Here is a 26,832-nt window from a genome sequence, read left to right on the forward strand (position 1 = left end):
AACAAACCAGATTGTCACAAATTAAAACACACGGAAATGAATTTGAGATATATATATATAATGTTTTTCGACTTGGAAATGCTGAGGATTTTTTATATTTATTCATCACACTACGTTTTTTTTTCTTTTCTTTTTGTAAGCATTTTATCTGAATGATGTATAAGTGCAGAGCTGTTACTTTGTTGATAGCAAAATACTTTTTATATAAGACTTTTAGCAGATGTTTTCCAGCCTTTCGAGTATTAATTTCTTCACTGTGTGAAGAAAATGTAATATTAAATAATAGAAGTTTTTTAAAATTCTGAAATATTTCTGCTTGTGTTTCACTTTGTTGGTCCTTCTGCTCGTGTTCATATCCACAAGACTCAGATGGGAAGAAAAAAACCTGCCAGTTTATATGACATCCTGTCCATTGTAAGTGCCTATTCTCTCTGACCCTGCCAACACCCAATATAGAAAGGTTAAGACAATAGCCTTTATCACCGTGGCTCTCTTTCTCACTCACATGGGCATTTATTCACTTACCCCCTTTTCCTGTTGATCACTAAAACCTTTGCCATAGACTTAGTGCATAAGGTGCACGGCCCAGTGGACTGTATTGTATTGTATTGTCTCTTCCCTCCCAACAGCCACTACTTCTGGCAGACTGAATGGAGATCTGTGTGAATAATGCTGCCTTCCTTCAAGTTCCTACTTATGAGTTTAGAAGCGTGATGTTAAAGTGGTTTTGGTTGGAATAAAATGTGATTTCCATATTTCTTTCTTTCTTTCTCTTTTTCACTTCCTGATAAAGACTGGAAGCTTTTAGCTCTAGCTTTTAGTGGTAGTGCTAATACAGCAACATGAAGAGAGAAATATGCTCATTAGTCATTTAACTGATGCAATCTATTGTTATGTTCAAGTCACAATCTGCACATTAGTGTTGACGTGAAGTTATAAGCAGTCGGAAACTTTCTTTAAGTTAAACTTTCCAAAGAGGATGCGTGTCATTTGAAGAGTTTTGATTGAAGCAGATTGTCATTGATCAGTAAGTAGTTGTGAATGTTGAGTTTTTAGCGTTTTATGTACTGTTGATAAAGTATAATGATAAAGCATGTCAGAAAATATGATCCATTTAGCTGGATGTTTTATTATGAGACTTGTGCAACCAAACTATGTTTCCCATCACTCTTTGTGGCAGCACAAGAATCATTTTGCACACAGTTATGGCATCAATTGAACAACTAATGCACATCCTACGTCTATTTTACTCCAAAAACATCATAATTATGACCAATATATTTCAAGCATGATTTCTTTATTGTCATGAAAGTCTAGATTTTCCTCTGGTATTTACGACACTCATGCATATATATGATTGAAGACAACATGATTCTTTCTCTGGCTGAACACAGTATGCAAGATAATAATAATAAAAATCATAATGCATTGCAAATTGTATGTCATGAAGAATATACATACGTTTTAGGCAAATTTTATCTACAAAATTCATGAATGCATGAATTCTATATACACTACCTTTCAAGTTTGTGGTCGGCAAGATTTAAAAAAAATTTTTGGGAATTAAAATTCCAATGTTTTGTTCATATGCTTTATTTGTTTGATCACAATACAGTAAAACAGTAATATTGTGTGAAATATTATTACAATTAATAAAAAATAAGTTTTTTAATATATTTAAAATTTTAATTTATTCTTTCAATGGTAAAGCTGCTGATTTGGTGCTCAAGACACATTTCTTATTATCAATGTTGAAAACAGTTGTATGGCTTTTGTTTGGATTTTTGATGAAACCATGATAAAAAAAAATATTCAGGATACTTTGATCAATATAAATCTTTTGTAGCATTGTAATGTCTTTATACTGTGACTTCTGTTCAATTTAATGCATTCTTACTGGAAAAAAAGTATGTTTCTAAAAAAAAAATAACACAAAACTTGAAATTTGAAAGGTACAGGACGTACATAGTTTTTGCAGCTAATATAACTATGTGGTCGCTCTGTTGGTCTCTGAGAATTTAAAAATGCACTTTGTTGGTGTTATAAATAATGCTCCATTTATATTACAAAAGCACTTGCTGTTAAGCTAGTCGAACGAACATGGTCTCTTTTGTCTCTTGTCTTGTTCTCTCAGTCTTTGATTTGACTCTCAGCCCTGTGAACGTCCTCAGAAGAAATATTCTAGACTGTTTTTCAATAGTGTAGGTTTGTTCGCTTTTCATTTGTGGGTTTTTGAATCAGCTCTAAACTGTAACTCACGTTGGTATGTGTAAGGATGTACAGTACACAAGCTCAAGTTGATAAAGAGAAGCAGATGCCAAAGAAGCTAATTGGTACAGCCTGTGAGCCGCTCTCTTTCTCATCTTCCTCTGTAATCTTTTTTTCATCCACCTCTTTTTGATCTTTGGCTTACAGTAGGAGAATGAAAACAGGGATTTCTATTGGGCTCTTTCCAAGTCTTGGAATTCAGCATTCTTGCATTCAGCCCATAGGAATGAGCAGGAGACCATGACATGCTTCTGAAGATTTATGTTTTGCTCAGATTTAAGTTCTTCATTAAAACATTAGACTTTAAATCCAAACGCAATCCTTTTAGGTGGATTCTGGTGTTGCACATCTTTGTTTTATCTCTCTTCTCTTTGAAGGTCAGGTGAATGTTTTTCTTTTGAATAGGCTATTTGAAATGGGTACATAGAAAAGCATCTCTGTGAAATGCATCACACTTGAGCTTCATTCTGGAGAGAATCGGAGAGTGGTTACTCTTCTTTAATGTTGTTTTATGTTGGTTTAACATCTACAGTCCATAAAGTAGTTTGGCCTGAGGTTGTAAGTTTCAACCCTGCAGTGAATGAAACATCAATGTGCCATTGACCCATATGAGATTTAGGCCTATTGGATGATATGAAGTGGAAATCTTGACTGTATGAAGGACATTGTGAATTCTTTGAAGTATCAAGCCATTTTGGCAAAGATGGTGATGACTTCGGTGCAGAGACTTTACTGCAGGACAGCCATCCCAAATTATAGATCCAAATCTACTTAAGTTTGGTTCAGGGATCAGTAGAATGTTCTTGAGTGGTCTGCATGGTCTTCAGATTTAAATCTTATAAAAAATATGGTGGAATTTGAAGAAAGCAATGGTACTATGAAAACCAAAGATTATCAGTGATCTGGAGGCTTTTTCAAGTGAGGAATGGGCCAAGATTGCATTAGAGAGGTGACAGAAGCTTCTAAGCACTTACTGGCAGCGTTTATTGGAGGTTATAAAGAATAGAACATTCTGCACAAAATGTAACACTTGAGGGTTGAATCATTTTGAACACGAAAGTTTGAAGACGATATGATTTAAAAAAAAAAATTTTTATCAACTAATCTTTCTCAGAATCACTTAAATGTGTATTAATAAACTTTCTATAATAGTTTACTGATGCCTTTGTTGAATTGTTTTCTTGATCCACATGATCTTTCTTGATTTCAAAATGTCTTGCGGGTCAAGGGGGTTAAATAAAAAATACATTTGATTGCAACAGACATCTGTTCGATGTGAAGGTGAAGCTAATGTCGTTGATCATCTCCTAACAAGGCCACATATTAAGGCCTGGTTAGATTAGATGGTAAGCGAACAATTGCAGTTGGATGCAGGAGAAATGTGCAGGAATAAAGATCTGAGCAGCTTTGACAAGAGCCAAACTGTTATGGCAAGGCGACTGGGTCAGAGTATCTCTGAAAAAGCAAGGCTTGTGGGTTTCTCTCGGTCAGCAGTGGTGAGAATTTGCCAACAGTGATCCGAGGAGGGACAAACCACAAACCGACGACAGGGTGTTTTTGGTACGAGCCAACAGTAGATCTATTGTGGCACAAGTCACAAAAAAAAGTTTATGATGGTTTATGGAAGAAATGTGTCACAACACACAGTGCATCACACTCTGATGCGTATGCTGCTTAGCTATAGACCAGTTAGAGTACCTATGATGACCTGTCTGGAAGTGATGGCACCAGGATCACTGTGGGACGACGACAAGCCAGTGGAGGAATGCAGAAAGCAGTGTGATGCTCTGGGCAATGTTCTGCTGGGAAACCCTGGATCCGGCCATTCATGTAGACGTAAATTTGACAAGTGCCACCTACCTAATCATTGTTGCAGAAGAGCTACACCCCTTCATGACAATGGTGCTTCCTGGTGGCAGTGGCCTCTTCTTAAGCAAGATAATGCACCTGCCACACTGCACACATTGTTCAAGAACAGTGTTTTGTGGAATTTGTGTTCAAGGGGTTCAAGGAGTTCAAGGTGTTGCCCTAGGTAGGATTACACCAGCCGTTCGTAAGTTCTTTCTTACATTGGAACGTAAAGTCCACACTTAGAGGCTTAGTAACTACTTGCTAGTTGGTAACTAACTCTGTACTTTATTCGGTTGCACCATTTGTTCTTGAGACAGAACGTAGCTAGTAGGTCGTAAGCTCTCCGTAAAGTAATGTGTAATCGCATAATATGACCCATCGATTGGTGTAGAAATGCCTTGAATTTCAGTTTATCCTTCATTCTAACTTCTTTTGCCTCACCCACTAACAGTAAAAGTAAATTCCCATTAAATACAAAAAACCATTGGAAATGACATTTCATGAGCTAAGAATTATAAGGTTCTATCTCCGTTTAGGGTAGTTCCGAGATATTGAGCATCAAAGTTTTTACATCCCAGCTGGCAATGGAGAGATGGAACCTTTTTATTTTATTAATAACTACTAACAAAATATTTTTTTACAAAAATAACACCACACAGGCATTAATAAACACCTAATGGATCAGATTATGTCAAAAACTCAATTTCGACCAAAAGCGGAGATAGAACCTTATAATTCTAAGCTCACGATTTATTGATTAGCCTATGACTGAGTATATTTGACATGCACAATACGGACCAATGTACAGCGGCGCACTGTAGGACAGATGTTCGTGTTGAAGAGCCACAAACAAAGTAATCTTTTCGCATAATGTTCTCTCTCTTAAAATGTAAGTGAGTGTAAATGTCAGCATTATCATATATGTCTAAAAAATGTAAGTCTGTTGGGTAAAACAAGAGCTTATTGATGCAGTCAGTCTGCTATTTTATTCCAACTGTTACTCCTGATCGAAGGCTTCCGTAAATATTTAGTTTATACGTAGAGTTGTGCTGTAACTAAGTTTGATTGGGCAACGCACAAATATTTAGTAGTGCCTAAGTTGTAACTTAGTGTCCATTTACGTCAAAACTAGATTAAGTTGTAACTTACGCACTGCTGGTGCAACCGACCCCTGGCCTCCAAATTCCAATTGAGCATCTTTGGGATGTGCTGTACCAACAAGTTTGATCCACAGCGGCTCCAGCTCGCAACCTACGGTACTTGGAAGTATCTGCTGCTAACATCTTGGTGCCAGATACCACAGGACACCTTCAGGGGTCTAGTGGAGTCTATGTCTCAGCAGGACGGTGCTGTTTTGGCAGCACACGGAGTACCAACAGCATATTAGGCATAATGTTTTTAGCTCATTGGTGTAAATGGCATTCAATGGATTTCATATTATGTGTCCTTTAACTGACTTCATGGCAATTTAAATGGTTGCCATAAAACAAGAAGCAAGACACTTGACCCCAAGGTTGCTCCAGGGTGTTTGTCCTTGTAATGTAAGTATACTGTAGCTTAGCTAAGCTAAAATTTTCACATTGTAAACTAAGCATGACCAACATCAGGTTTTTGAGAACTTCATGATCTCCACCCTACTCCTTCACCATTTATCTATGGATCATGTATGGTAGGTCAGGTAACCTTACCGCACCTCTGGCCCTCCTTTAGTTAAACAGAGCGCAGTCCGGGGTCTCTGTGGGTCTTTTGTGTGTATGAAAAGACTTTAGTGTGTGAATAGGGTTGAGGTGGGTGAATAGGGCTAACTGTGTCTTTCCATCTGTCTATCAGATCGGGCTCTTATTACTCTTTGGCTTCCTGAAATGATCCATATTTCAAAGTCACATCGTCCTGCGTTGATGTGTGAATGCACAGGTCTTCATTTTCTTTTCCGCGAGGCTTTTTATACCTGCCAAGAGGGAAGAAAAGGAGCGAGAGGGAGGCATATGGGCTTGGAAAGAGCACACTTGCTCTTTGTTACGTGACCCGAAAAACATACAGTCTGTGTATTCACACGCACACACATGTTCTCTCTGGCACGTCTAGACATTTATCTACCCCGTGTGCTCTTGAACTGTTCTCTATATTCCACAGCACAATATGTTTTCCCTCCTGGATGAACATTAATTACTCGAATAATTCTGCTCTACATTGTAAATCTTTTGTGTCCTTGTGAATATTGACGTTAGCTTCACTTAATACACTAAACCTGTCAAGAACAGGTCTGGATCATGTTTTACCCCCAAAATCAAAAATAGCGTATTATATATTATAAAGAGCTATTAAGATTTTTTGCATTGTGATATTGTTTTTCTTGAAAGTCAATCATATTTTCCTCTCAAATTCTCATTACCGTAATTTACCATAGTATTTGCTGACCTGCCTCTAATTTATGCTGATAAAAAAAAGAGAATAATAATAAGTGCAGATTAATAATGTTAATGAGAGTTTTTTTGTTATTTATTTTTATTTCTATTATTTAAATATATATATATATATATATATATATATATATATATATATTATTATTATTATTATTATTATTATTATTATTTATGGTAATAAGAATTGAGGTGGAAAATGTGCTAAATTTTTATGAAAATATTGTCAATGCAAAAAAAATCATCCTTAAAATAAGCCTTGTTTTCTTTATACAAAATAAAAAAATTTGTAATAGTGGGAATAAAAAGTTCTGGACTGTTGTAGCTTTAAAACTTCAAAATATTTGCAAAATGCTTAAGAAAATGTGTAACTTTAAATATTAATATTATTGTATTAATATTGGAAAAATAAGTATATTTTGCTACCTTTGGCAGCATGGATATCTTTTTAACATTTTTTGTGAAATTACACATTTTATGAGGCTCACTGAGATATGATTTACCGTTTGTGCTCTTGATTGGTTTTATATATTTTACACAGCACAAAATGGTTTCCCTGCTAAAAGATCATTAATTACTTCAATAATTCTGCAGTAGTTCGTAGACCTTTTTATCTCTTGAGCTTTTTTCTTTTTTGGCATCTCTCTCCTCAGCTGTGGAGCTCATATGCATAGTGTGAAGTCATTTCCAGCCCTGTTGAGCTGGTTAAATATTTAATATGTGTCTGACACTTTCTCTGTACAGGTTTCAGGTACTGAATCCCTCGGCTTTGACTTTTCTGTGCGTGTGCAAGACACACATGCACCGGAGCTCCCGGTTCCCGCAGAGACTGCTGAATATTTCACTGGTGCTCCGTGCCCTTTGATGCCTGCTTTAATCCTTCATGGCGCTCTGCAGGATGAGCTCCCGGGGGACGCGTGTGTGTGTGTAGTGTGTGCGCGCCTGTTCCCGCACACACGTGTGTATGTGTCGGATGTGTTTTAATGAGCTGTGTTTTTTTGTGTGAAAACTACAGATGGGTCATGTCTGATGCTGTTTGTTGTTTTGTGTGTGTTTTTTTTCACCTCTCTCGCAACCGGTATTTTGCGAGTCAAAAATGCGGGCTCATTTTCTTGCTCAGTTCCATTTCATTCCCCCCATAACCATGATTGTACCTTTCTTCCCTCAGTTTCCAAAGTGTTGAGACATGCAGTCGACACTGTTATGCAAAACACGCCGAATTTGGAGATCATATTACAAAGACTGGGATTGCACCTGGTATTTACACAGTCTTGGGTGATCCGATCACAAGTGGGCAGAACCAAAATACAGATGGGACCCAATGTGTCTTGAGTTCAATCAGAGTTTGTAAATGGCCACATTTTTATATGCATATTTTATTTATATAATCAGGGCAAAGCTAACTTTTTTTGCCACACCTGCCAATGGCCAGTGACTTAAGAAAATGTACTGGCCATAAATATTTTTTTCTGGCCATTAAACTGATTTAGCAAAAACAGACACCATTTTAGATTACCAGTGAAAATTCACAATTCTATATTCCAATTTCGATATCACAGCTAAAACTAGAAGCCTAACTAAATATAAACTTAAAACATTGTTAAAGACAGGTAACAGTAGTTTTCAGGTAGAGACACTGAATAAGTAATGGATGTAAAATAACACTGGATACTGTATAAATGAAACGTATATTAATTAATACTTAAAGGAGCTGTATGTAAGAAATGTATTTCAATTAATCATAAAATGGCCCTGATATGTCACTAGACATTAAGAAATCATGTTCATTTCAAATACTTATATCACTGACAACAGTAGTCCGGCCAGGATATTGTCATTTAAAAAGTGAAGTTGCAGCCCTCAACTGATGTTGATGTTGTCATGTTGTGTTTTGGCCTGAAGCTCCACCCTCCACGTATCTACCAATCACGAAGTCAGTAGTGTTTCGGCATCTGGGTTGCCAGCTCTGCTCTAGTTACCACAGCTACATGGCAGCCTACGTTCCTGCTGGATCCTGCAGCCTATCTGGCAACCTCGAGTCAGAGGGGAGGGGGAGGGGATACACCGCTCTACAGTAATTTGAAAGTGATTGCAGTACCAGTTTTGGCCACAATCTTACATATGGCTCCTTTAATAAAGTTAATCAGTCAAGAGCAGTGAGTGATTTATTTTTGTTGTCCTTTTTTGATTGATTGACATTGAAGACAGACAGGAGCAGAAATATATTATACTGCATGGATCCGACATACTGATACTGTACACAATGTGTAATTATCTTATACTACACATGCGTTTTCTTTCTCAACTGTTTACATTCACTCAAGACATAACCGACTGTGTTTACTAGGACACTTTTCCGAGATAGCATTTTTGTACATCATTTTGTGTGAATATGTCTGTAAGAAGACGTGAAACCGAGCTGTGTGCATCGAGTTCCCTTTTACGTCTTTTGCGCTTGAATATTTAAATGGGCAAGGCTTAAACTTTCATGACAACGCTGCACTGGCCCGCCAACTTTCCAGAGCATCGTTCGCGTTTGTTCACATTCATGTTCTCACAACATTGCATTGTTAGAATTCATAAAAACGTTGTCGGCAAACTGGCGCTTGACACCGTTTCATATTCTCGCCAACACCAATTTTTACTCGCATTTGTGCTTGGCGAGTGTATATTTTAAGCCCTTATATACATGAATATTAGGAGTGTGACGTCAGATGTGTGTGATTTAGTGCGTTCGAGTTCTGTTTTCCTTAGCACACAAATAGAATGTATACTTGCCTGCAAATGTTACAAATTCACTTTAAGTATTTCCATTTTGCATAAAGTATTACCTTGACAGTGCTAATAAATGGTATTTATTGTTTGAATTTTGTGATAAAATGGACAGAATTTGAAAACTGAGACTTTGTTTCATATCAGAAGAAGAAAAGCAAAGCTTATTGCGATTTATTGGACAAACATTCATGATGAAACCTGAAAAGTGAGGCAAGGTCTGTGTTCAACTTTCTCTTCATAAATAAATAAATGCATAATCTTGTCTATATGCTTGTCCTGTAAGTTCGTGAACAAAAACAGAGCCTGTTAAATGGCTTGTTATCATTAAAATATGAAAATTAAAATGACAGGTAACAATAGATTATGACGAAATTTGTACGACCCTTTTTGTACGAACTTTTTGTGCGAAATTTGAATATGGAAGTCTAACGAGACCTCTGGCAAGCAAGTCTACTTTTATCTTCACGGACTTGAACGAGTGCTGCCGCGTATAGACGGAGCCGATTAGAATGGGACTGGAATAATTCTAAGTTTAATCTAAGTCTAAGTCTAAAATATTTTTTTGGCATCCAAAAGTGTAAGAACTTAAAATCTCTTCCCTGAATTACAACTGCACCATAAATAAGTGTATGTTGCTGCCAGTTGCAGCAGTATTGACAGATTTGTTTTCAAAGACAGGCCGTTGTTAAAAAAAAAATATTTAAAATTTAATATTTGGAGGTTTACTTTTTAGTACTTTATAATCCAGTGGCTCTCTCTCTCTCTCTCTCTCTCTCTCTCTCTCTCTCTCTCTCTCTCTCTCTCTCTCTCTCTCTCTCTCTCTCTCTCTCTCTCTCTCTCTCTCTCTCTCTCTCTCTCTCTCTCTCTCTCTGAGGACCACACCACATTCCTGCCCCACGGTTATGAATCTATTTCACTCCTGTTGTCCTCCAGGACCTCTGTAAACTCGCTCGTTCCCTCGCCCTTTACCCGCATCCATTCGTTACAGTCCAGCACAGGTCATTATCAGTGTCCCAAACAGAGACAAACCCCCATATAACCGCCCCCATCTCCTCCCCTAAGTTAACCTGCGAGTGGCCTTGGACCGAGAGGTCATTAATCAGGGGTCGGGGCATTGGGTATGATTACGACGGGGACTGTGGGTGCTTGATAAGCTAGAGATGAGCGCTCTGAAACAGGGCATTACACGTGTTTGGGGATAGATAAATATACTGTCCTGTGGCAGTCGGGTCGGCCCCCCTCGGGACAAATAAAACCCCTATTAACATCCAACCCTTCATTGCGTTTGACAGGCGAATCAATTAGGCCGGTGTTTGGGTGACCTGTGTGCTGCAGTGAGGGTGAGGTGAGGGAGCAGATGAATGGAGCGCTCACTGTAACTCTCTCCAGGGACTCCAGTGTGCTGGATCAATGTCACATGATGACCCGTCGTTCACTCCCTCACGCTGCCTACAGCTCTTACTGCTTTCTTCTGTTTCCTTCCCTTTCCTCTTACTCTTTTCCCTCCTTCCTTCCTTTTCTGCCTCTTTATTGATTCCGTCCCTAGTTCCACCTTTCTTCTCCACTGTCTTGTCTTTCCTTCCTTTTTTTTTACTCTTCCTTACTTCATTTTTCCCTTCCTTTTCTTTTTTGTTCTTTCTCTTCTTCCTTCCATCCCTCCTTACTTTACTTCCTCCCCTCCTTCCTTTTTTCACTCATTCCTCCACTATATCTGCTACCTTTTTCTACCTTCTCTCCTTTCTCTCTCGTTCTTCTGTCCTTTCTTTCTCTTTCTTTCCTTCCTTACAACTCTTTTTTTCTTTATTCCATTATTAAATGTATACTGTACTTCCTTTTTCCTTATACTTTACTTCCTTCTTTCCTTCCTTTATTTTTTCTTTGTTTCTCAATTCATTTCTCGACTGTTCCTGCCACTTCTTTCTTTCTTTCTTTCTTTCTTTCTTTCTTTCTTTCTTTCTTTCTTTCTTTCTTTCTTTCTTTCTTTCTTTCTTTCTTTCTTTCTTTCTTTCCCTCCTTCCCTGTTTCCTTCTTTTCTTCCTTTTCCTCTTCCTCTTTTCCCTCCTTCCTTCCTTTCCTGCTTCTTCAATCATTTCCTCACCTTCCATCCTCTCCTTCCTTCCCTTCTTCCTTTCTTTTTTCAATCTTTTTGTTCTTTGTCTCTTCCTCCTTTCATTCCTCCTTATTTTCTCCTTACTTCCTACTTTCCTTCCTCTCTTCATATCTTCCTTATTTCTTTTTGTTTTACTTCCTATGTTCATCCTTCCTCCCCTACTTCCTTCCTTTATTTTTTCTTCCTTGTTCCTTCCTTTATTCATTCCTCCACTTTTCCTGCTACCTATTCCACCTTCTTTCCTATAACCTTTCTTGTCCTTCCTTCCTTTTCTTTTTGTCCTCTATCATTTTTTCTACCTTTTCTCTAATGCTTTCAGCCTTCCTTCCTTCCTTTCTTCCTACCTTCATTCTATCATTAATCTCTTTTTTCTCTCATTCAGTTCATTCCTTCTTTTCCTTTTCTCCTCTTCCTTTAAGCCATTAAACTTTACTTTTCTCTCTCCTTCCTTTTCTCTACCTCCAATAGTTTTTCTTCTCATTCTCTCTCACACATTCCTCTTTTTTTCTCCCCCATCCAACACTACCACAATTCCCTTCTCGATACTCTTCCATTGTTTGTCATCCAGAGCAGATTAATGGTGTCTCAGATGTATATCACACTTAGGTTTCTGATCTTATCGCAACACTCAACGCGGCCAAACAAAAGGCAAGTTTACCTGCGTGCATCGTGTGAATACAAGCTCCCACATTCACCTCCAGGCCTGTTAAATGTAGATCCTCTGAATAACATCAGATTCTCTTACCAGTGGAAGACTTCACCCCTCTACCTCAACTCTACCCTTCCGTAATCCACAACACGAACGAGCAATTCAGCTTTCTCTCATACTCAAAAGTCTAAACATTATGCCTGAGGCTCATGGATACACAGAGTTCACATCTCAGCATTGACAAAACCCTCAACTCTTTTTCATGTTCTGGCGGCAGACGGCGTTTAAACAGTGCTGTTGTTTAGGGCACGGTAGGGTCAGACCTCAAACCCTGGTGGGGTTTTTAATAGTGTAACCGGTTCAAGTGCAGAGCTCGTGCTGAGTGTGGGTGGAGTGTTTGTGTTCATAAGCTCTGTGGACTTTCCTTTGTAATGGTGGAGGAGGTAAACATTCAGGAACACTGTGATTTTGCTCCGTGGTGCTTTGGCGTGGGTCATAGGAGCGCTGTATATTGAGTTTAATGTTATCTCGCTCCCCCCCCTCTCTCTCTCTGTTTGTTTTGTCTATTATATTCACAGGCCTCTGACCTTTGCATTGCTCGGTGTGTAATGTCCTGCTGCCTGACAGCTGGAGCTAGTAATACTCCATCCGTTCCTCACACATGAAGAGAGAACAGAGGGGCTGTGTGTGTGATGATCGTACAAACCGTGGTCAGCAAAGAAGGCCAACTGAGGCCAAATGTTGATAAAGTATGGTTGGTAAATGACTTGGCCAACAGTGTATTAATGCTAAATTTGTAATATTTATCTTTATATGTTGGTAAAAAAAAATGTAAACATCAATTTCAATAAGACTTTCCTTTATTATGGAAGTTATTCATTCTGATTGTATTCGCTTCTGTAAGGCGATTCAAGAGTCACACCTGTTTGAATATATGTGACCCTGGACCACAAAACCAGTCACATGTCGCACGGGTATATTTGTGGCAATAGCCAACAATACATTGTATGGGTCAAAATTATCGATTTTTCTTTTACGCCAAAAATCATTAGGATATTAAATAAAGATCATGTTCCATGAAGATATTTTGTAAATTTCTTACCGTAAGTGTATAAATCCTTTATTTTTGTGAGTGAATTCAGCACAATCGTGAACATAAATGGACAACTTTAAAGGAGATTTTCTCAATGTTTCGATTTTTTTGCACCCTCCGATTCCAGACTTTCAAATAGTTGTATCTCGGCCAAGTATCGCCCTATCCTAACAAACCATACATCGATGGAATTTTTTTTTTTTTTTTTTCTTATTTATTCAGCTTTCAGATGATGTATAAATCTCAATTTTAAAAAAAATTACCCATGTGACTGGTTTTGTGGTCCAGGGTCACATATTTGTTGTCAGTCCTGAACAATAACTGTGTAAATGTAGCCTATTTCACAAGTAATATTAAATACTACAGGACAGTTAGTGTAAGTGTTATTATCCGTTCTGAATGAAGTTTTTTTTGGGGGCACATACATTAATTTATTGCACTGAAAACTCATTCTGCTAATGATTATGAACACTTTATTTTACTCTGTACTGAAATTTCAATCAGTAAAAAAAAAAAAATCAATCAGTTTCATGTGTCATGAACCTCAGATTTGCTCATAATTTGATATACTGCCATTGTTAAATCTGCATTTGATTTTCAAGTTCAAATCTTCAGGAAAACAGTGCACAAAAAAATAGTCCCCATTATTTTACATCTTCGTCTGGATGTGTCAAGACTGCCCACAAGTTTCTTTTGACATTGTGCAGATGGTGGACCAGCGAGAGTGTTATCTAATCTGGTGCGTCGGTGTGGCCGGATGACACCCCATCCTCAGATCTCCCCCTCAAAACAGACACACAAATGTACTCCTACCTCTGTACAGTATAATAAGACCTATGTGCTTGGGTCCACAGAGGAAACAAGCTTTCCTTTATATGACCAGGATGTCATTAATCTTTATGGAGGTTAACAAATGCACTCGCATGGAAGGTGTATTTCATTCACGGAGACTAACAATGGGGCCATTGTGCAGGCTGATCTTCCAGCTTCTGTACCTTAACATTCCTACCATATACTACACGGTATGAATGAACATTGTGTTTTCTGGACAATATATTTACTTGAGAAGATTGTATTTACTCGATTTCAGATTATGTGAAATATTCTCAGATCATTGGATGCAGGGTAGATTTACGTTATACCCTATCTTTGTTTCTTACTGTGCATCCTTTTTCTCGTTTTTTTAAAGATTTTTTGTCACGAAAGCTCCATTTTGTGCGGCGTCTATGACAAATTGCTGCCGCAGCGCAGAATGGCCGGGTTCGCTATGAGTTATGTCAAGTCAGAGCTGTTTAAGAGTTGTACTTCCCCCAAGACACATTTCTGCTTATCCTCACCATAGGGATGTAACGGAATACAGCCTTGTCAGCTTAACATGCTCATTTTCCTACACATTTTTTGACAATTTCATATAAATCTGTTCACCTTAGTGCAGAGTTCAGTTCCTTGTTATAGAAACAACATCGTAAGACCTCTGTAAATTCTCCCCCCCCCCCCCCCCCCCCCATTTTTTTTCTTCTTCCTGCAGATCGAGATTGAACGACTGCAGGAACAGTTTTATATGTGTCAGGTCTCCCCTCTGGCCGACCACCGTTCGATAATCATTCGTCGCTGTCGCTGTGGCAGTCCCTGACTGTAACAAACCTTATTGACGTTTCTGGACCCTGATTTCCCCCCCTGGTCAAATTCAATACAGAAAAGCTCTGTGGCTAAATGAGTAAAAAATAACCCTGTCTCACTCGCGCTCTCTGTTGCTGTTTTGGAAAAAAGTGTCCACCTGTTTGAGAGCAACTCAATTTATTTTCTTAATATACTTATAAAAATTGTTGGATTTACGTAAATTTACAGCGTGTATTGTAGATTTTGTATCTATATATATTTTATAGTAGATAGAAATTACTTTGCATATATATATATATATATATATATATATATATATATACATACACTACTGGTCAAAAGTTTTAGATCGGTAAGATTTTTTATGTTTTTAAAAGAAGTCTCTTCTGCTCACCAAGGCTGCATTTATTTGATAAAAAAACAATAATAATAAAAAAAACTGTATTATTGTGAAATATATATAAATATGTGTGTATATATATATATATATATATATATATATATATATATGTGTGTGTATGTATGTATGTATATATATATATGTGTGTGTATGTATGTATATGTATGTATGTTCATATATATATTTTATAGTAGATAGAAATCTACTTTGCATATATATATATATATATATGTGTGTATGTATGTGTATATATATATATATGTATATATGTGTGTGTGTATATATATATATATGTATATGTAGTTTTTATTTCTTTTTTTTATTAAAATATATTTTCATTGAATACATAGATTTTATTTTTTAATTTTTTTCATTGAAATATTTCTCTCATTGCTCCACATTTCTTTGTCTCTCTCACATGTAATTAAAGTGAAACTGTCCTTCCCACTGGTACCTTTACAAATATATCTAATATGGTATAAAAATACCGCAAAATCTCTTTACTGTATCCATCATAGCTGCCAGCCCAAATACACAGCACTATTACTATTAGGCTTTGCTAAAAGCTTTTTATCATGAAATGTGGCTTGTGCTGTCTGTAATTGTCTATAAAGGGTGCTAGACTTCCACTTCTGGTGATTTCCACAGACAGTAATCAGAGTTTTTCACCAGACCTGGGACAAATGGATGCTCAATTTATCATCACTATCAGACCCTCAGCTTGACACACACATATAGATGTATAAATACACACACGCGTGCTCATTTTTCACATTATTTCATTTGTGCATTACATTGTACATGCATCAACCCTGTGGCTTTATTTGAGCTATCAATCCATAGCAGTCATAGGAGAGGGGGCTGTTTGCTCTCCAGAAGCATTTGCATTTATTATGGCAGCCTGCAGTGAAGCCCTTCTCATTTCACACTTTGAAGCTTCCTCTAGGGATAGATGGGGGGTGAAAGAAGATCACTTTGACAGGTTGAGATTGTTTCTCCACATCTGCCGTCAGCTGTCATTTTAAACGGCGCATGTACGTCTCTGTCCCGCCGCGTGGACGGATGCATGTGTGGTGCTTACGAATGTGTTTTTCTCTCTCTCCCCGCAGGACGCCGTGGTTTAATGGCTGGGGTTTTAACCTGCCCAGGGGACAGTCCCTGCTCGATAAGTGGAACCTCATCCCAGAGGGCATTGATATTCTCATGACCCATGGGCCGCCCCTCGGTGAGTTCAATTAACCAATCCTAATGGAGTTCCATCTAATTATTCAAATGCTCTCGAAACATCTTTTGTATGAAGCTTGTTGTCATGCTTGTCGAGAAACCCGTCCGTCATATGAAGTTATAGGAAAAGGAAAAAGTGACATTTTGTACATATATTAAATCAAATCTATCCTCGCATGAGGGTTATTATCTTTAACTAAAACTAAAACCTTAAAAAATATATATATATTATAAATATATATTATACATATATAAAATATATATTTTTAATATTTGAAATAAAATATACATTACCTGAAATAAAATAAAATATAAGTAAACAATTTAGTTTGAGCTAGTTGTCAAGCCAATATTTCTCATTTACATTTAAAATCACCATAAAAATCTAATTTGCCAATTGACTATTGTCAATTTATGTTTGTTATAAATGATTTATTCGTGCACATTGTTATTTTAATTTTATTTGTGTGCCCTTGTAATATATAATCAAAATAAATTCCCCTCCCTCTTACAGCAGCATCTCTTCTCTTCTCTGATGATGTGTTTACTAGTGTGAGGGCGGGACAACCTGTCACTCACATGAGATTAGGGTGACCAGATGAGATTGGCTGAAATTCGGGACCGGGGGGGGGGGGGTCTGGGGTGACGGGATGGGGGGCTTCTATGATATCAGACTGCGTAGCCTATAATAAAAGATAATGAATTTCAAACCTGAACCAAACATATTTTTATTCAAAGATCAACAGTCTGTCATTATTCTGTATTGACAGGTGCAATATTTGAAAATCGATCATATATATTTTTTAATTAAATTTATATCTGCATTTGTGTAAAAACTTAAACTTTCAAACATCAAAATGTCATTTATTAATATGTTTTCATGTCAAAATGACATACAAACATCTTTTCCTATTCTATTTTGCTTGCTATTTTGCAGGCTTGCGTGTCGCGTGAAAAATAGGCGTCGGTTCTGTTTCTAGCATGCACGCGTTTTCCGCGCGGCTCGAGGCGCGCCTGAGACGCGCGTCTCACGCAGGCAGTGTGCAAGCTCTAACCTGTTAACAGGGAGCCGAAATAAAAACGGACACGCCACGCAGCCAGTGTGTCGCCGGCCTCAACCTCCGCAGACAGTTTTTAATGTTTATAAGACAATAACTACTCAAGATTTTGCTTTAGTATAATTTTCGGGACAATTAGGGCCAGATTCGGGATTCGGGACAACAGTTTAGATTTCGGGACTGTCCCGAATTTTTCGGGACGTCTGGTCACCCTACATGAGATCGACCAATAGCAAACCACAACCATCCAATCAATTCCTGATGGACAAAATCAGGACAAAAATTCTGCCCTGCATTTTTTCGTGACCGAGAAGTCGTTTCGCTCTGATATACGTCGAAATAGGGAAGAAATAAATATCGCAACTTATGTTTCATGCCGAATTTAAGTTGAAGTACTGAAATAAAAAAATAAAATAAAAAATTAACTAATAAAAAGGCCAAAACCACACAAAATATTGACAAAAGCTATAATGATATATCAATGATAATAAAGTAAACCCCCTCAGAGATGTTTTCTAACTGATTGTCTTTTTTTTTTAAGCTTTAGGTTAAAAACCGCTAATGATTGGACATGAGTCACAATGTGAGCTGTTTTTCAGTGGAGATTAGAAACTGATTTACGGTGTGTGCATCTGTGTGTGTGTGTGTAGGTTTTAGGGACTGGGTACCGAAGGAGCTGCAAAGAGTTGGGTGTGTTGAGCTGTTAAACACGGTCCAGAGGAGAGTCCGGCCCAAACTTCACGTCTTCGGAGGAATTCATGAAGGTGAGTGACCACAAAGACAAATTGGCACTGCCATAAAAAAGCAAAAAAAAGTGCTCTACAGTGGTTTTAAACATCATTGAAGGGTCTCTTTTTTACAAGGCATGGAACGGAGACAATAGCAACGTGATAAAGGACACCAAAGTTCAATCAGTAATCAAAGTTATTAAAGGTGCAGTAAGCGATTTCTGAGAAAAACACTTGTAGCCAATCAGGAGCAGGGGGCGTGTCCACTCATGATAGGAGAGGATAATTATCTTTAATAATAATCACAATACAAAGAATAGAAAAGAGGCCAAAAGTATTGCACACTGGCTTTGATGTAGCAGCCAGAAGTTATTTGAGGGCGTTTTCACTTCTAGTTTGATTTAAGCATTTTGAACTTGATGCATTTTCTCCTATAGTTCGGTTTATGTAGGCATAAATGAGCGCTTGGATCCACACTAAAACAATCAGGATGAATCGAGGATGATCTCAGGGATGGCTCACTTTTGGTCACAGTGCAATCCTAGTAGACCAAAGAGCCAACCAGTATCCCTATATGAGACCCACGAGCATGACCGATGGATCTTTGGAGACAAAGTCTGAAAAAGGCCTAAATATACACTACAGGTAAAAGGTTTGGGGTCGGTTTTTTTAATGTTTTTGAAGAAGTCTCTTATCCTCACCAAGGGTGCATTTATTTGATCAAAAATACAATAAAAAGTCATACTGTGAAGTATTATTACAATTTTAAAAACTTTTTTACTTTAATATATTGCAAAATGTAATCTATTCCTGTGAAGCAAAGCTGCATTTTCAGCATCATTACTCCAGTCTTCAGTGTCACATGATCCTTCAGAAATCATTCTAATATGATGATTTGCTGCTCAAGAAACATGTATTATTATTATTATTATGTTGAAAACAGTTATGCTGCTTAACATTTTTGTGGATAAATATTTTTTCAGGATTCACAGAAAGTTCAAAAGAACAGCATTTATTTGAAAGAGAAATCTTTTGTTAACATTGTAAAATCCTTTACTTTCAATTTTGATTAATTTAATGCATCTCTGCTGAATACAAGTTTTAAGTTCTTTAAATTTAGTTTTAATTTTAGTCCCAAACTGTGAATAGCCTCATTTAATACCCAAAAGTCAAATAAGCTTTTATGCAATAATGAACGGTCAGCAAATGTGAGAAATGCATCAAGTAGTATTTGTAACTGAAATGGCTTGTTCCTTCCTTTAGTGAATCAGAACAGCGTTAGCCGCGTCAGCACAAACATAAGCAGTCTAGGATATAAATATATGTGGATATGGGTTGCATTTTCCAGGGAAGAGGGATCAGAGAGATCTGCCTTGGGGTTAAACTTGAGACTCTGTTCACCAGATGTGCCACATCCCTTCTCTTCCTCCCTCAAGCTCTTGAGACTTTTTATTATTATTATTATTTTAATTAAACATGTTTAAAAGAGAGAAGGGTCTCTGAGCCCATGGGCTAATCTAGACAAGTGCTCCACTCGAGGAAAGGCCTTGTACTGTTTATTGTGTTTACTCAATGTTTTTGTATGCGCATAAACTCTTCAGTCAGTGGGCAAACTCATGATTCCCTTTTCTTAATATGGACTTTAGCCTTATCAGACTGTCAGTCCAAATCCGATTTTTGTGCTAATCCTATTGGAATCCAATCATATTTAGCTAGTGTGAACAGCAGAAAATGCAAGTGGAAACCCCTCCACGTTGTTGTTTTTGTCAGATACCTACAACATATACACAACATCATTGCCATAGAATCCAGTGCAGTTATTCCGGAAAACAAAAGAACGCCACGGAACACATAAATCGGATCTGAACAATTTAGATCAGATTTGTAGCCTTGGTGAGCAAGGCTTCTTTCAATTTTTTTTTTTACAAATCTTACCAACCTCAAACTTTTAAAAAGTAGCGTACATTATTTTGCAGAATCTTTTGTCCAATCTAACTTAAAGGGACTATATGTAGAATTCAGAAACCGTTGTTACTAGTGACACCGGTGGCCTTTAAGTGAACTTATTGCTCATGCACACGTAACGTAGAAGAGACTGAACGTGATTCGGTGCACCGATATACTCCCGACCAAGTTCTTTTTCGTTCTTTGCTTAGAAGTGAAAAGAACTTGGAAATGTCTTTGCAGAGATATACTGTTAACGAACGTCCAGATATCGTCCACGCTCCTGAGAGCAACATTTAGATGAATGTGTAAATAACAATAACAAAATAAACACAACAAAAATGACAGCAGTGAGAAAACAGCAGTTAAGAAAGCATCTGATCATACAATGTGGATGTTTGCACAAGCTCTGCAGTTCAGCGGCATAATGTCGACAGATGAGGTCATTAAAATCACACTGTTATGAGTATATTTGAGGTTATAGACTATAGATAGCTATGTGAGACTATAGTTTGAATTAATCCCATTTCTTTGCATGACACATTAACATTACAGTACAGAAATCTCTTTCGGCATTATCCTGGACATTGTATAAGCATTCGTTTCATGTGTCATAGAACGAAATAGAATGTTGAATGTGTCACATCCTTTTGATTTTCCCGGCAAAAACGTCCCGAATCCTTCACATAAAAATCAGTCTACAGGCTTTCATAGACAACCTAGGAATGCGGGGAAGGTCTCGTTTTTAAGTTTCGTAACAAGCTGTTCACACATTGGCAATAAAAAAAGCGATTAATACATGAAAATCCTTACATATAGCCCCTTTTAAAAATGAGGAAAAACACAGGAAACACATTTGTGTTTAATGTAAGAAAAGTGTTCTTGTTTTGTTCCTTTAAGTTTGGCATTTGAATGTTGACTCTCCTTTTCTCTAGGTTACGGCATTATGACAGACGGGTACACGACATTCATCAACGCCTCTACCTGTACAGTCAGCTTTCAACCCACCAACCCTCCCATCGTGTTCGACCTCCCAAACCCCCCAAGCTCTTGAGGCGCCTGTGCGCGATGCCATATTCTCCTTTTCTTTCCTTATGTTTTCTAACAGTACTTTAAAAAAAAAAAAAAATAGTTGAATGTTTCTTTGGAAATCGCCAGTCTTTTGCTAAAAGATTCAGTGGAAGTTTCTGATGACGGACGGGATCATGCGAGGTGTTTTGCGTACAGAAGTGGTGAACAATCTTATGAAAAGATCTGATTAAATCTGTAAGATAATAAGCTTTGTGAATTTGTAAAATTGTCTCTTTTTTGTCAATATTCGAATTATGTTGGTATGCAATGCCATTGTTCATTTTGTATATTCTTTTTTCAGAATAATTAAGCTTTCTTTTAGCTGACAGGGATATAATGCCTTAAACTAGCTTTAAGTTCCCCCGGCTGGAGCCCCTTCTTTCTGCTAGCGAAGAGAAAGCGTCATATTTATTGTTTTTATCCAAAACTAAGGGGATTTTTTTTGCATTCAAAGAACACTTTCTTACAAGCGCAGGGAAGACATGGATGCATTTTAAATCATGTATATTCTGGAGCGCCTCATTCTGCATAGAAATTGGAAAATGTCTTAAAATATGAGTATATCTATATGTATGTGTGTAAACTGTAAAATCTCTAACTAAAATTGTGTTCGTTCTAAGCCTCTTGAAGAATATCATTTTGCCTGTAAGTGATGACTTAAATGTGCGTAAAGCGCACACATGCTCTTTTCTGTTTTCATGAAATGTTCCTACTTTACGGCGTATTGTTCCATACAATAAACGAGTACTCAAGTTGAAATTATGTACAATCTCAAAGGTTTTTTTTTCTTTTTCGAACCTGCCGAAGCCAGGTTTAGTTGTCCTTTGATATCTTGCGTATAATAGTTTTCTTTTTGTAATTTTGCACTGTGTAAATGCAGTCTTGCTAGCACAAAAAAATTGTTGCCAATAGTTGTTTCATCTCTTGCCACTGTAAATGCCTTTCTGCTTTTCTTTCAGTTACAGTTACAGTCTCATTCCTGGAAAGGTTTAGATAAAAAAAAAAAATCTTCTTTTTTTTTCTTCAGGTTTCATTGTGAAATATTTAGCTGCCTTTATATGCAAATAAAATTGCAAGATTTTTACTTCTAAATGTTTTGTTTGGTTCATTCCAGCCTCAAGTCTGGCTTTGTGCAATCGATGTCTACAGGTTTTTAATATTTTAACTGAAAACCAAAATTGTGCCTTGTTTTTAAAGGTACGTTTACGCAACAATGATGTACTAAAGACAGAAACGTTTTTACTTTGCATTTTTGCGCACAGGCGACAAAGTAGTCAAAACGATCCCTGTTCACAAGGATTCACGAAAACGACTAAAAACGCTGTATTATTCATGCCAGGCCAGTAGTTGGCAATGTCACTTTGTAAACAAACACTACGCGTCTATAGACTAAACACGTGATGCGCATGACATCACCGTTTTCACAAATTCGCATTTTTGTAGTTTACACAGAGACGATAACGGTATCATTTTCAAAAACATTGCACTTTGCAAAAAAAAGTTTGCGTTTTTAGGCCCCCAAACAGCAGTTTTTGTGTAAATAATTAGTCAAAATGCATAAAAAGTTTTATGGTTTTAGTTGAAAACAGTGTTGTGTAAACGGCTCCTTTGTGACATAAAATTCATTTAAGTCATTTAAGTTTAAGTCATTTATATCTAAATAAATGCAATTCAAAGAATAAAATTTTATTGTCTTTGAGTTGCTTTTTTCCTGTCACCTACGAGTTTTCAACCACTTTCCTCAATAACGAAGCTTCAAAAGATTTTTCCTCCATGCAGTTGTCTTCCAAAAAAAGACCTCCAGTGAATGTAAGTTTTCACGCTGACAGAAACATCATTCACATTTATCTCTTTGTAATCCAATTTGAGATACACATGAGCCAGTGGAATGTTAGGAGAAAGAAATCCAGCAGCGCTCTGGCCTTGGAGTCAAAGTGGGATCTCTTTTCGTCAATTTGAATCCCTCCAAGGCCCCAAAAAAACTGAGAATACGCACTTTTCCACACTCTTAATATAACCCTCCCCCATCCGGCTTACCAGCAGTCACATCAAAGGCTCCAAACCAATTAACACTTCCCCCAAACGAGAGCATGAAATATAGCCCCGGACCAGCTCGTTGGCATAATCCACATAATCATATTAGTGTAACCCTGTGAGCTGGCAACCTGGCACTGACACTTTGTTTTCTCAAACCCATTTATAGAAGCACCTACAGTATCTGTGCTTTAGCCTAAATGGACAATGGCGATATACTACTTTTTAACGTTTTCTTTAGAAATTGCTTTACTACCCATACAAAACTTGTGTTTTTATCAGGTTATGAATAAAGTCTAGCATTTTGCTAAGCTGTTGCTAAAGTGTTCTGTGAGGATTTTAGCATATGCAGTTGCTTAGAGTAGACACCTGATTCAAAATATATTTCTGTAGAATTGTTGCTGAAAGTAAAAATCCTCAAACAAACACCCTCAAAAATAGTGGAGGATAACTAGCTGAAAGTAACGGTGTTAGCATTTAGCTGCATTAGCTTAGCTGCAATCAAAATAGTGCATTTTATTCAGTAACAATGCTATTGGTGTTTTTTGCCTAATTATTTTTCTCACACGACCTTACACTGTGTACTATCTAAATGTGATGAGCTCTAAAACATTTATCTTCTGTGTTCATCAGGGGTTTTGTCCTAACCAGCCATGATGGCAATAACCAATGATCAGCATTACATTTTGTTGGTTGTTTAGTTTCTGTAGAGTGCAACAGTCAATCCCATTCATCTTCTCTAAAGGTTAATTGATTTTTAATGATAACTTACGAACCTTAGAGACAGGCCTGTGAGCTATGAGGTTGTAAATCGATGGTATATGCTTTTAAGCCGTCAGTCACATTATCATGTTTAACAGTGGAATTCCTGGTCTAAATCTACATTACCCATGATTATGCAAAGAAATCTCCACCAATATTACAATCAAATAAACTGCAACGGTTGTGCTCTGTAAGTAAAAATCCCATAAAATTTCGCCAAAGCGAAAATTGAATTTAACAATAACTTATGAACATTTAAAGAAAGACCTACTGTAAGCTCTGAGGTCGTTGGTATATGCTTTTCTTAAAGCCATCATCTTTAAGCCGTATTTTTTTAATAATTGGGTTTAACAGTGGAATTCCTGGTCAAAAACTACATTACCCATGATTCTGCAAAGAAATCTCCACCAATCGAAACAAGGGATGCATATAAGTCACTTTTTTCTTCCTTTTTTGCTTCAAATCAAAGTTGTAATGTTGTGATTCACCTCATAGCTGGTTGATTTGGTTCATGAGATGTAACTATTTAACGAAGACTTTTTAAAAATCCCCATGGAAAAAATACTTCTGGAACCAAGGCATTGGAAAAAGGTGGGCATGCACTGCTGCACTCTTTTACACCGGGTAGCCACACCCACAATAAATTCTCATTGGACTAATACCACTCCTTGTGTTTATTAATCAAACTTCCTGCTTTCAAATGTAGGCTATAGCTTTAATGTAGCTATAACTACATTAGCTACAGCAACGGTTTCAAAGTAGCTTCTATCTAGACACACCGAAGCATCAAGCTTTTCTCTCTGCCTGCTGTCCCTGCCTCAGATGAAGGTGAAAGTGTGTAGACTATGTCAATCTAAATTGTGTTGGGAGCATGTGTGAGTGTATTAATTACCTCGTCCTGCAGCAGGAGCCAGGCCTTAATAGGTGCCCGTGACAGGGACAGCTATAACCCTACGACGCCCCGACAGCTTCTATTAATATTGGAAATTTGTCAACTTAGCCTTCGTGCCACTGTGATGGATGACGCGCACCTCTGAAGGCTAATACAAACCATCCCTACGTGAGAGAGAGAGAGTGTGTGTGTGTGTGTGTGTGTGTGTGTGTGTGTGTGTGTGTGTGTGTATACAGCTGTATTAAACAGGTTTTGATGCCCTGTTTATTACTAAAAGTTTTCACATGGTTATTTTTTCCCATTACCTCTAATATAGACTACATGTTTACAGGAAGCACCTCTTGTGGATTCTCAAAATTTTGGAAGTTTGTGTCAATTATATGTGTTTGAAGTTCCATATTAATGTCCAAATAGAGTTTTTTTTTATTTTAGTTTTTTAATTCCTGTGGATTTGGTGGGAAATTTGGTATAGATTTAAAGGCACAATATGTTATATTTTTGGATTAAAATATCCCCCCAAAAAAACAGAGGAATAATGTTATATTTGGTGACTTGTGTACTTACGTTATCCCAAATGTTTCCAACAGTGTTTAAATCCAGAGAAATCCGCAATTCTTAACCAGTGTAACAACCCATGTCTCTCGATTTCCGGTTTAACTTCCTTAGAAACCATGGAAACACGCTTTAATATGATATTCTAATATCGATCAAACTTACTGCAATGTGCAACAAGTAGAGTAATGTATTTTTAGTATTATTGTTTTTACCAAGTAAAACAGTGCTGTGTTGCCCGGGAAAAGAAGGATGTAATTGTAGACTGCTTTCGAAGGAGCCTTCGAATTGGGATGACCTTCGTTGCACCGCTGTGACGCTCTGAACTGGTGACCTCTAGTGGCAAAAGCTTACATACTATGCCGTTCAAGGGATAGTTCATCCAAAAAAAATTAAAATAATATTGTGTGTGGAAAACAAAAGGCAAAATTGTAAAGAATGCTGATTGAAAGGTTTCGCAAAAGATTCATCCAAATAAAACATCCAACTAAAAGAAGTGAACTAATTCATTCATGAATATGACACTGTTATTTCTCTAATGAGAAATATCAGTTAATGTAAACGTGTACAAGTCTGACTGTGCTGCCGGGAGCCCAGTATGGAGTGTTTACACTCTCCTAATTGAACCCAGCCCTGCTGTTATTGTAATCTGGATTTCATTTGGGCCACACTTGAATCACCCATGGAATAATGAAGTAAAATCTAGGGTAAGAAGAGAAGTGTTGGGTCCTTTTGTTACCCATTTCCTCGTTGTCCATGTGTTGCGAATTATCAAAGAAATCACTGTAATATTATTTTATTGTTTCAATTATGATTAAAAGATTATTCCATAGCTGGGCTGGAGAAATGAAAACAACACCAGCTCAGAAATGTCCTGTTCACTTATAAACACACCCCCTCTCTGATAGGAGACATTGCGTGTCCTCATTACATTCGAAAATTGACTCTCCGTGGATTTCTGTGATAAATGCTTCACTATTTTGAGCGACAGTATTTTTCTTCTCTTGATGTGTCAAGATGAACTATTCACCCTCTTTTCCTCATGCACTTATCCACACACAACAAAGTGAATAGAGCTGAATTCCTTTCACTCAGTCTTACATAGAAACACAAGCAATGACCGTCATGACACCAAATTGTAATGCCTTCAAAGCTTATTGCATTTCATGTTGTTGGTAACACAAAATAGGAAATATTTTGAATTGCAAAATTTGAATATTTATATAATATGTACTGTATGTGTAGATATATGTGTGTATATACAAAAAAAAATCATATATACAGTATATATATATATATATATATATATTGCATACATTTTATATTTTTAATATCAGATAACATTTCACAACATTTCTCAGTAATAATATCAACAAACATT

The 26,832-nt window shown here is 37.1% G+C and overlaps 1 protein-coding gene across 1 annotated transcript in view; it reads left to right on the top strand.

Moving 5' to 3' along the window:
• Window positions 1-22,303, top strand: part of mpped2a (metallophosphoesterase domain containing 2a) — a 60,524-nt gene extending 38,221 nt beyond the window's left edge. Inside the window, exons 5-7 of the mRNA XM_082157710.1 lie at window positions 16,296-16,411; window positions 18,119-18,232; window positions 21,076-22,303. Of these exons, the coding sequence (XP_082013836.1) occupies window positions 16,296-16,411; window positions 18,119-18,232; window positions 21,076-21,194 (349 nt within the window). The 3' untranslated portion in view covers window positions 21,195-22,303. The remainder of the gene's footprint in view (window positions 1-16,295; window positions 16,412-18,118; window positions 18,233-21,075) is intronic.
• Window positions 22,304-26,832: the final 4,529 nt, after the last annotated feature.

This window comes from Leuciscus leuciscus, assembly GCF_965113295.1.
Source record: "Leuciscus leuciscus genome assembly, chromosome: 2".
Lineage (NCBI taxonomy): Eukaryota > Metazoa > Chordata > Actinopteri > Cypriniformes > Leuciscidae > Leuciscus > Leuciscus leuciscus.